At 41.8% G+C, this 12,479-nt stretch overlaps 1 protein-coding gene across 1 annotated transcript in view; it reads right to left on the bottom strand.

Annotated features, from left to right (window-relative positions):
• The window catches only part of SRBD1 (S1 RNA binding domain 1), a 223,944-nt gene that overhangs the window by 202,210 nt on the left and 9,255 nt on the right, over positions 1-12,479 (bottom strand). Inside the window, exons 5-8 of the mRNA XM_056116224.1 lie at positions 12,000-12,368; positions 7,018-7,184; positions 2,764-2,881; positions 987-1,125 (exon numbers count right to left, since the gene is read on the bottom strand). Coding sequence (XP_055972199.1) covers positions 987-1,125; positions 2,764-2,881; positions 7,018-7,184; positions 12,000-12,368 — 793 coding nt within the window. The remainder of the gene's footprint in view (positions 1-986; positions 1,126-2,763; positions 2,882-7,017; positions 7,185-11,999; positions 12,369-12,479) is intronic.

Genomic DNA, 12,479 nt, shown 5'->3' with positions numbered 1-12,479 from the left:
GCACATGGCAAACCCAGGTTCGATTCCCAGTATCCCACATGGTCCCCTGAGCACCGCCAGGAGTAATTCCTAAGTGCATGAATCAGGAGTAACCCCTGTACATTGCCAGGTGTGACCCAAAAAGAAAAAAAGAAAAATAGAAAAAGCAATTATCTTACAAATTTAATAGATTAAGAATAAAATTAAGGGGCTGGAGCAATAGCACAGCAGGTAGGGTGTTTGCCTTGCATGCGGCTGATCTGGGTTTGATTCCCAGCATCCCATATGGTCCCCTGAGCACTGCCGGGGTAATTCCTGAATGCAGAACCAGGAGTAGCCCCTGTGCATCACCGGGTGTGACCCAAAAAGCAAAAAAAAATAATAATAATAAAATTAAGATGTTGTTAAGTATAGAAAAAAAGTAATAAATGGATCGGAGAGACAGCAGAGCAGAAGGGGCACAGGCCTTGCATGCAGCCAACATGCGCTCCTGCCCCAGCACCCCAGGTGGTCCCCAAGGTCTTGCCAGGAGTAAGTCTTTAGTGCCGAGCTGGGAGTAAGCCCTGAGCACTGTCAGGTGTGGCACAAAAACCAAAGCCAAAACCAAAAAAAAAGGAAAAAGAGGCCTAGGGAGCCAGCTAAAAGGGACAGAGTGCATGCAGGACCATTAGCTTCCGTCCCTAATGCTGCATGGTTCTCTGAACACTATGCCAGGAGTGGTCAGTGCAGCATCCGATGTGCTCCACCCTTCCCAAAAAAGGATGCTTACAGGAGGAAAAGAGAGAGAGATGAGCCAACAGAAAAACAGGCAAGAGACGACAACAGGCCCTTGTCAAAAGAGGAAAGCGGAGCCATGAAGCAGGAGGCGCGCCAGGAGTTCTTATAGTACAATGATTTATTCTCACTGTCTTCTCTAGGGTTATTATTTAATTAAATATTTCTTCAATGTCAGTTGGCAGATTTGGGGGGAAAGAAAGAAGGAAACGATGTGCTTGGGTCAGCCGTACCTTTGACATTGGGTTTAATGTAGGACATCAGATTGAGCTGTCCGGGATTCTCCAGCAGGGTCCTGGCGGCTCCTTCCAATCCCAGCTGCTTTGCTCTCTGGGCTTTGGTGCCTTTGCTCCCAGATTTGTATGGAGCTGACTATGGGGTGGGAAAAAAAGTCAGAAAACATTCCACATGATGCCATTTTTAAGAGTTAAAATTAGGACGCCAAATTAGAAGGCCTGGTGAGAACACATTTTCCTCAACCCTCTCCCCTTCCTTCAGAAAGGCACTGACGCTGAGCAGAGAAGACCAGATGTATGAAGATGGTTCCTCCTTGTATGACCCTTTACCCTTTCCATATGCATAAAAAGATTCCTTTTGTTGGATTACTCATCTTAGCCCAGTGGCTGGACTGCAAACTCTTCAAGATCCATTCCTCAACTCAAGCAAAAGCATAAGCACAAAGTCTTCTGTTTCGGAGCCACACCGAGCGGTACTCTGTGCTTACTCCCGGCTCTGTGAGCAGAGACTAATCCCCATGGTGCTTGGAAGACCATATGACGTGCCAGAGATGGAACTAAAGCCAGGAGTGTGAAGCAAGCGTCCTCCCCCTGTTCTGTCTCTCTGGTCCCACGGCTTCTAAATCTTAACCCATATTCATTTCCCAGTCTCCATCCCACAGCGACTCCGGTGGCCTGGCTGAAAGTGGTAATCTCAAGTTAGATTTCCTGATTCTCCACCCTGACCTCGCCAAACTCCCTGCCATGCGAATAACCGTACTTCACTGCAGTGCATTACCTCCTCCAGTTCTCCCTTCATCTGCCACAAATATCATCTCCAGATCCTCGAGTAATTTTTCTTAAGAGTTTCTACCTTTACCAACATTTCTGTCATGTTTCTCATCTGCCTCACCCCAAATTCTGAGTAAAGTCTTTTCCTGTCTGGTTTCAAATACCTCTAACTTGCCGAGGACATTCAGATTTAGGATCCAACTCAGCCTTCTCCCTTAAGTTTCACACTTCCAGAATCATCTCTCCTTTTTTCCCCCATGGACTGGGAATTTCTTAAAGACAGACCTGTGCATCAATCATTTTTGTAACCCAAAGCAGCATGCAAAGGTGTTCACTGAGTAGGAATGGGTATCGCACTGAATTGTAAGTGCTGGCTGGAGACTTTCATTTTCTATTTTCAGACATTCTCTAACCACTAAAGGACCCAAACCGGGTCGCAGAGGAATAGCACGAAGCTCAGGGGGGCTTACTGGTCAAGACTCCGGCCACAAACTCGAATCCACAACGTCCCCTATGTGCCACGTGCGACCCTGTCACTCTGCTGCCTGCTCCTTGCAGCTCTGTTCTTTGCCATTCCCAGTGCTATAAGCGATGTCTGGCCACGCCACAAAAAGAGGTGGGTGCAACCCCCAGAGAGCACTGCAACTAGAATACAAGGATGTATGCGCGATGGTCCCAGCCAGGCAGGACAACCTCTGGTTTGCAAATGTGTCTGGGAACACCTCAGTGACTCCCCGCGAGCACCACAATAACATAACTGAACCTCCACTCGAGTGTGAGCCCTAGCATGCATCTGTGCAACAGGTGTGACTGCAAGGGGTGAGGGCCACGGGGAACACAGCGACAGTTGTACCAGCACCAAGGCCAGAACAGGAGTGATCCCGGTCAAGACAAAATCAATCAAAGGGAAGAAAAACCAAAGCAATATCGTACACATGGAGGGAAAGACCCATGTCATAATATACTCCCCTACTATGCTAGAAGACTAAAACGGGTTCCTTACCACGTGTTCTAGTTCTTCAAAAGTCTTACAGTTCAGCAAGGCCGTCAACAAGCCCTCAGACATCTTGCCCTCCTTCTTAATTTTCTGGATTGTACTATGAACCTTCTTTGCAACAGACCTGGGGGAAAAAGCTTTTTGTTTGTTTGTTTGTTTGTTTTTTTCATTGCAATAAGTAAGACCTATACCTCAAAACTTTCCTTGAAGCAAGCTCAAACTTCCAGAAAAGTTGCAGGTAACAGGAAAAGAATTTTTCTCCTCTGAACCACTTGAGAATAAAGTTACCATCTGTCTGAAATAGTTTAACGTTCAGTTTTTACAAATGAGAATTTTTTTCAAAATAGTAGTCCAACTATCCAGGTTAGATAATTAATAATTCCAGTTACTGTCATCTAACCTTGGCATCTTTCAAGTTTCACCCAATGTCCTAATAATATTCTTGGGCAAGAATGCAACTAAGAAACAGTTACACAAAATTACTACCTACCTAGTTTCTTTTAAGTTGAAACTGTATTTCAATCTCTCCTTTTGTTTTCAAAACTGTTACAGACAAGTTGGAGAATGCCCCACACTTCCGGTTTCTTTTCTCTCAATTTGATTTACATGGTATATCTTTAACAAGAATGTCAGAGGACCAGAGAAACAGTATAGCGTGTAAAGCACTAGCCTTGTAAACAGCCGTCCTCAGTTCTGATCCCTGGTACCACAGTGTCCACTGAGCACCATAGAAATGGTCCTCTGTTCCTCTCACTACATCCTATTAAACAGTAATGGCTGCCATTCAAACTAATACTAATAAACTTTGACACTTGATTAAGATAATGTCTGTGGATTACCCTAAAACAGAGATGTTCTTTATTTCCTTTGTAACTGAATATTTTGTGAAGGGGTACTTTAATCATCCCATCCCTCATTAAATTTTCTATTTACTCATTGTTTAGTTTATGTCACTGTGGATTCATGGGTTCCACTGCCTATAATCCATGGCTATAATTCAATGTTTAAATTGCTGCAGAAGTGGAAAGAACTATCCCCTTCAAGCCAGCGTGTGAGTCCTTCTAACATCTCCTCATCATTCTTGGAGTGCTTCTTCATTCTTTGGCACCAGATAAGGCAAGTTCATGTTTTACTTTCCCTACTGCATTCCCACAATCACGAGAACAGCACTAAGTAATCAACTTTGTTTCTTTCTTTTTGGGTCACACTCCGCGATGCACAGGGGTTACTCCTGGCTCTGCACTCAGGAATTACCCCTGGCAGCGCTCAGGGGACCATATGGGATGCTGGGAACAGAACCCGGATCGGCTGTGTGCAAGGCAAATGCCCTACCCGCTGTGCTATTACTCCAGCCCCTCAACGTATGTGTGCTAGGAAAGATTCCTGCTGCCACGGCACAGGATGAGTATACTTAGTACTGTAACTGGCTTCCAGTTACCATTTCCATTCAGAGCTACTAGGACTCCAAGCAAAAAGCTGATCTCAAGGATCAATGTAGGGAAAGAGTAGTACAGAGGCAAGGCAATTATTCTGCCATATTGCAGGGGTTTTTTTTCCTCTATGAATATAAAATCTTATAATTACATTTGTCTTTTAACTAATCACCTGTTCCTATTTTTAAAACTTGTCAAAAAATACTGCTAAACTTATACACAAAAATTAAAGATGACAATATAAATCACTAACAAAGGACTGGTAGAAAAGGCTAAGCCTGCTAAAAACAAAACACTAAAAGGCAGAAAGTTGTAAACTAAAGAGGAGGAACATCCAATCCTTAGATTAGGACCTGTGTATCATTCATAATCCTGGTAGAGCCCCGTGCTATTTTCAGGGTCTGAGGTTCACCAGGATCATTTTGAAAAATGGCCAATAATGTCCCATTAGCCTGAATATAAAGAAGAATGCTTTCAAAAATACAAGAAACTTGGTTCATTACTCATAATCATACTCTTAATTTACTCAAATCACCCTCAGCAAGAAATGCATATAATTTATACTGCTGCATGAGATCATCTTTGCCTTTACCACAGAAACTACACTTATATACTTTTTATTGTCTATCTCAGTACTTTAAAGTAATAATGACCTACTCATCTGGTTGACTACTCACTTATGGGTAGTAATTAATAGATTCAAAATCAGTAGTATACTTGCAGAAAATGTCTTAGGAAAAGACAGACCATATCTCATTACCAAAAGAACAAAAAAATTACTATGATAAAAAGATTTTCTCAGTTCCCATCGATGTCCCCCTATTACTTCAAGAAATAATTGCCCACAAAGACTCAATGTATCTTCCCATAAAACCAAATAATTTTGATATTTTTAAGTAAATTATACTTGCTTATTTGTGACACTTTCCCAGGTTCAGATCTCAGAACGCTCATTTGATTCATTACCTTGCCTTCAGCCAAGCAGAAAGTGCATTACAGAATTTGCAAGCTACTGGCTATCCAGAAGTGTTTTATATATATATATATATAATATATATATATTATATACACACATATGTATACATATATATACATATATATCATATATGCATATGTGTGTGTGTGTATGTGTGATTTTGTTTGCTTGGTCCAAAATTTTTCACATAAAACAGGATTACCATCTTCTTTTCAGAACTAGGAAACTCTGGCAAACTAGCAGAAAGTCTTGGAGGTGAGGAATCCGCTCGAGATGAGTAGATCCTAAAACACAGGATTTGTGGGGGCTGGAGACAGAGCACAGGGTGTAGGGGGCTGGCCTAGAATGCAGCTAACCCTGACTCCATCCACACCACTGCCAACAGTTCCTTAAGCACTGCCAGAAGTGATTCCTGAGCACAGAGTCAGGAGTAGACCCAGAGCACCATCGGGGTGTCCCCCCCCCCCCCCGAGCTGTTACCTCCAGCTGTGCCCCCCCTCCTTGCTGCCGAATGGAAGCATAGACCTAGCAGTTCTGAAGCTGGCACCACATGGTTAGCTATTAATATCCCGGGCCACTAATTCAGTTTGGTCCACTGAAATGTAACTTCAGATTAGAATATTTGTATGGCCTTGGTCTTGTTTTCCTTTTCCTTTTTGTTCTGTTTTGTGGGATGTTTGTTTGGCTGGTCTTTGGGGTTTTTTCGCGGTGCTGGGAAGAGAAACCAGGGACTCAAACATGTAGACATGATCTCTACCCAAGTCACATCCCTGGAAACATGTAGGAGCATTTTAACTCTAAAGGCACTAAAAAAAAAAAAAAAATTCAACAAAAAAGGTAAAAAACATTAGTGAGCTACAAGTTCTTTCCAAATAAAGGAAGCTTATTAGGCTTATTATAAAAAAATTAAAAATAAATTTAAAAAAACAATGCTAAGTATGTTTAGAATGGCCCAATGGCATGATTATATCTGACTTTAGTTCAATCCTTTTGTAGACCTGAAGAACACAACAGACTAACAGGGCACATGGCATGCAGAAAACATGCCACAGTTACATAAATGCTGGAGTGTTTTCTTCGCCTCTAGTGAATGACAGTTAGACCTGTAGTCTTAAGTAGTCTTAATATGTATATTTCTAAGTTATAAATAAGTCCAGGGGCATAATTTTAATAGTGTACTTTCCATTCTATAACTACACAAAATTTTTAATCTAGTAATATTAAATTACCATGCTGTTTAAAAGACTACACAAAGAAATATGCATATTTCCAATCAAATTTTATACTGCCAAAGAGTTCTCTATTTAGAATCTTAATAATATTAAAGAAAGCAGTTTTATGTGAACTGCTAAGTTTAGACTAAAAAACATTTTTCTTTGCTAACTTGCACTACCATTTTTCAGAGCAAAGATGACAAACTTTTGGGGACTTGTTTTGTTTTGGGACCACACCAGCTATGCTCAGGGTTTACTTCTGGGTCTGCACTCAGGCTTCTCTCCTCACGGTATTTGGGGTTCCCAGGGATCCAACATATATTGTCTGCATTCAAGGCAAGCATCCTACACACCGTACTGTTGCTCTGGCCAAAGATGACATTTTAAGACACACGCTTTGCTGAGAAATGCCCATGCTTAACGGAATATGAAACACATCAGCAGAGGAATTCAGTGAAATTCCAAGTTAAGTAGAAGAGAGCTGGCTTCCTCTGTTGGAAGATTAAATCTAGATTACAATAATTAAGAAAAAAATACTTTAGAACTATCTAAATAAATTGTTCGCTTCTCTTCTTTCTCCCCTCACTGGCTCAGTCATCCTTCCCCTCACAGGTGCACCCCTTTCCAGATTTCTTACCGTAGCTCATCTAGGGTTTGGCGAACTTCTCTCAAGGAATCAGCATCAAGGTTATTAATGAGCTCTTTTCGATAGCGTACAATGAAAGGAATTGTGTTATCATCATTAAAGAGACGAATGATGTTGGCACAAACCCAAGGCTCAATACACATCCTTTCAGATAGAACCTGTAAGTGAAGGATACATAGTGATCTGAAAATCCTGAAACAAAACATGAGAATGTCTAATAAAAAATACAGCATCAATTAGTGTTTTTCAATACTGAAAACTACCCAGAGGGTTTCATGATCAGCAAAGTAAGTCACAGGGAGAAGGACAATGACCAAATCATCTCACTCACCTGTTGTATAGAGAGACAACACAAAAAAATAGACCCTATGATGGCATAGCCTTAGCTTTGGATTAAAAAACTGAGATTACCAAACGGGAAGGGAGTGGGTAGACAGGAATGAGGGAGAGGCCTGGAAATAATATAAGGACATCTGCGGTGGCATGGGCATTCTGGTGGTGGTGAGGTGTGATCACGGTGTACATCGAAATCATAAACATTAATACTACTGCACATATGTAACTCAAACTACAAAAGTGACCTAAACTATAAAGTGTTTAAACTATATAAAATACATTCATAGTTATTTCAGTAATTTAATAAAATCTGATTGAAGCCGCTATTCTTATACCACTCAAAGTCTACAGAATTCACTTGATGTTTCATCTCTGAGATTGGCAGCAAAGAAGCTGGCACCATGAGTGACAGGAGAAAGGACTTCATATAATGGTGAGAAAGCACAACACCTGCTAATGGAAGTGCACTGACAACTTACTCTTTGATTCATAAAGTTAAGTTCTAGATATCTATCCTGATATATTCAACAAAATGCTATTATTTATCAAATGTTTTTTTAAAAACTGTTTCCAGTGCCGTTAAAAAAAAACCCAAGTCTACAACGGGAACTCTAAGTTATAATATACACAGAAAGTAGAAATAACATGCAACTAAATCAATGTGAAATAATTCACAAAAACTGGGAACAGAATTATCCAGAAAATGTTACTGGTTGGCTGAGAATCAAGACAGACACTGTATCTTTTGAATTTGGCATCATGAAAATATACAAAATATATATATGGCATCATGAAATTATACTACATCTTCAAAATAATTCTTTTAAAAAAATACAAATCCTTTGACTGCAGCAAAATGTATGTGTAAGCAAAAAAGCTTTGCGAAGTTGGTCTGGAGAGGAGCAAAATGAAATGCAATATTAGTAACCTCAAAAATTTCAAAGTAGGGGGTTAAAGACATGTTTTATCTTTTTATCTAGAAGCCGAAGTTCTGACAAAGATAGGGGGGTTGGGGGGGACAGAAAAAAATACTAAAAAATGACCACAATAAACTGATCAATATAATCAAGTCAACACATAGGAGACTGAATCTCAAAACTACAGGCAAAATATATTGCTGAAACTCCACTCTAGAGAAGACACCCATTTCTCTAGGTATCTTAAATCCTGAGAACTACATCTTATCATCATTCTGATTAATTCTTTCTAATAAAGATGCCAACTTCACACTTTCTGCCTTGCCTTAGCTCTCTGCTGCAGAATCTCAGGGAAAACTAATGTACCCTTCAAATCTTACATTTGCTAAAGTGATCCTTCTCTGAAACTTATTCCTCCTCCAGTCTCCCCTTCTTTAGTTCCATCCAGGAGTTCAAGAATCTTTAACTCTTTTTTGCCACCTTCCACTTTTAAATTCACTTTATCACCAAAAGTCAGTGAATAATAATTATGAAGTAGTTCTTTAGTCTATTGCTGCTCTCCATTTTTCTTCCCCATATCTCTAGTTCAAAGCTAAACTCCTGCAATACTTTTTAACTCTTTTTGTATCTGCTCCAATCTCTTCTATTCCAAGCTCCATAAAAAGCAACGTTTATTTTCTCAAAGTGTATATTAAAGCATGGGACCTGACTAGTCAAAATGCTTCAAAGCTTTTCATTGCATTAGAACCCAACCTAGTTACTCGGCAGCATAACCAAATTAGTACCAACCTGTTCAGATGTAGGATAACACCAACCCACTAACTATTTACCAGCCTCCTCTCCTTCTTCACATGCTGTCCAGTCTTCCCCTCATTACAAGCCAGTCCCTATGATGCCCTCTCAAATTCCTGGAACAAGTCGGGTCACTTGCTTCTGCAGAAACCTTGATGAGATTGCTTTCTCACTCAGAAAGGCGCATCCCTGACATGATCCCGACAAAATCAAACTCATTAGGGCCAGACAGATAGTACAGCAAGTAGGGTGCTGGTCTTAGGTGGCTGACTAAGGTTCAATTCCCAGAACGCCATATCAACCTTAGAGCTCCACCAAGAATGATTTCTGAGCAGAGCCAGGAGTAATCCCTGAGCACTGCCAGAACTGCACGCGATCACACACACACACACACACACACACACACAAAAATCAAACTAATTAGCAGCATTTTCTCCCTGCTCAGGACTTAACCCTGACTCTGCACTCAAAAATAATTCCTAGCAGGGCCCAGGGGACAGAGGGGATGCCGGATAAAACCCGGGTCAGTCATATGCAAGGTAGGTGTGCTACCTACTGTATATCATATCACTCCAGCCACTATTTCTTATTCCACCTTCTTCAACCATAGAAAGCTTAAAGGATATTGGTGTTATCTCACCTACACCTTCCCATTATGTAGAAGTTACGGGGCGTGCTAGCACTTGCCATCAACTCCAGCTCCCAAGTACTTTGTTCAAGCAACCAAATGCATCAGAATTAACAAGCAACCAATTGCATCAGAATTAACAACAGCCAGACAGGATTAGCCCAGCCATCGAGACTGATCTATATAGTACACTGCTCAAGATTCAGAACATCAGGGCTGAGGTAGCAATTTCACCCGCAAAAGAAATAAATATCATTTGTATGTGCAGCCTTGAAGCCAGGTATGGCAGTGCGAAGAGGTTCACGGGCCATTTCAGTGCGCTAGATCATCCTGTTATATAAGTTAATACATCAACTTGATTACTCAAGCTCATTCGAAAGCTTTCTCTTATTGACCCCAAGGCATCTGAATCAACATCCTCTACCTGTTCTCTCTACCCAGCTCATCTAATCTGTCATCAAAGAAGCAAACTGCAGTTTAAAATGTCACCTGATCAGGGACTACTCCCAGATTAGGATGCTAGTGGCTCCCAGCAGGCTTGGAGGGCCAGGCAGCCCTAGGGGTTGAATGCAGGGGTGTGGCATGCAGAGGACAGCCCTTTGAGCTATCTCCCTGGCCCCTAATAATCACCTTTCCTCTCAACCACAGAGAATTTCTGTTACTCGCTATGCCTCCCACCCAACCACTCTGTACCACTATTGACCACATTTCTGAAACAGTCAAAATTACACCCTCTCTTCTCCATTTTTATTTTCTTTTGAACAGACATACTAATGACTCTTTACCTACTGGTTAAAAATCAACCTCTAGAGCTCAGAATTAAGAATCCTGTCCCAAGCTTCCTGTTCTTAAGAAGTTAGCAGTCAAGGCGAGAATAAAAGTTAATGCAAGCAAGCTGATCACAAGCCTCACATGTGTGAGATCCTGGGTTCAATCCCTGGTGCATATATGCAAGGCAACCTGCTTTCAGAGAAGGAAAGATTTCCCTGGAGTAACCAAGGAAGGCTTGCTACAAAGGCAGCATTTTCAGGTTGCCCTTAAAAAACTAGTTCTTTTGCTTTGCTTTGTTTTGTTTGGGGGCCAGAGCCGGTGATCACTTAATCACTTGATCACTTGACATCCCGTTACTCATCGATTTGAGCCGGTGATGCTCAGGGGTTACTCCTAGCAGTATGAATGGGGACCCTGTAGGATGTCAGGGATCAAACCCAGGTTGGCCGTAGGCAAGGGAAGTGCCTGAAACACTGTATTATCCCTGGGGCCCTAAAAGATTAAATTCTAAAAGGCTGATATAAGATGGGAAAATGCTCTAAATGCTCATCATTTTGGAACTAGGTGATTGTCAGAACAATCCATAGCAGGCTTCTGTGACCCTAAATTAGTTTTAGCAACAGTTAACTGAAAGGGACCCAAGGCAGTGAAGACACCAGACCCACATCCAGATCACACTAGGTGTGAACAAACCTAAGAGCACTGGATGTGGGAAGGAGGGAGGGTAGATAGATACACACACACACACACACACACACACAAACACACACACACACACACACACATCTGTGAGTCATACAATGATGGTCTCTCAAGATAAGTGAGGGCAAGATGAGAGATCAGCAAATCAAACCAATGCCCATTTTTTTAAATTGCACCAAGTCCCAAAATGTTAAAATGGGCAAGAGGTACTGAGATGAAGTTTAAAAGAAAAACGAAAGAAAGGCAGCTAAATATATAGTCTCTTCTGTAGAAAGCAGTCACTTCACCCAGGACTCAATATCCAGCCTTTCAACGGCTGCCAACCCATGTATGTGATGTTGGCGGTTGAGCACATGCCATGTCCCCCTCTGCCTTTGTGCAAGTCAGAGGTATCTGTGAGCTACAGCGGCAACAGCAGCAGTCCCGGAACCCCAAGCACCAGAATCATCTAAGAACTTACCAGAAATGCGCGATTTTGCATCGCACTGCAGAGTTTCTGATTCAGTGGATGTGCAGCAACCACTTCTCCCAACACACAGGCCAGCTATAAACTACCATCCTCAGAGCCAAAACTCTGCTGGGACCCTGACTTCTCCAGGAACGGTATCTCCGGTCGGAATTCAGAGTTTCCCTTCAGGGAACTGCTAGACTGCTTGCAGAGGCGCACAATATTACACTAAGAGTCCAATAGATGTGCTAACAGCCAGGAACCTCTGCACTGCATCATTTACACAGAAACACAGTCCAGCAGAGGTAAGGACCACCCCTCTCCTAGTCAAAAAAGAAAGCCTAGAGGAGCTACAGTGACAGACGAGGGTTGCACATACCTGCACTATGTCCCAGTTCATTTCTGACTCCTCTTTATCACCAGTGTCATTTGCTGGGAACCTGACGGGCTGCCCCTGAGGACAGGATTCTGTCTTTATTTTCTTTAAAGGGGACTGACCAAACGTGAAGTCTTCATCCTCTTCCTTCTTGCACACTCCTTCCCACGTGCTGCTCGTGGCCGGGGTCTCCATCCTGCTTCCCCCACTCTCTGAGTTGCTGTTTTTGTTGGGGTCATCGGCAGCTTTCACCTTTTTGGTTCTCGGAGCTGAATTTTTCCTTTTTGTCTTTGCTGTTTTCAGAGTCTGAACGGTATCAGGTTTATTTTGTTGGTCTTCCAAATCCACATCAGCAATGGCCACAGAGTTATTCTATCAAAGCACAAGGAGAACAAGTGAGAATTAGAACGTAAAGATGAACTGTCTTGACTAGGCAATAGAAAAAGAAGAAATTACAGATACACACAGGAACTTAGAAGAATC

Source organism: Sorex fumeus, unplaced genomic scaffold (assembly GCF_029834395.1).
Source record: "Sorex fumeus unplaced genomic scaffold, SorFum_2.1 ptg000003l, whole genome shotgun sequence".
NCBI lineage: Eukaryota > Metazoa > Chordata > Mammalia > Eulipotyphla > Soricidae > Sorex > Sorex fumeus.
Note: the sequence above shows the minus strand (reverse complement) of the source record. Positions and strands in the feature narration are given on the sequence as shown.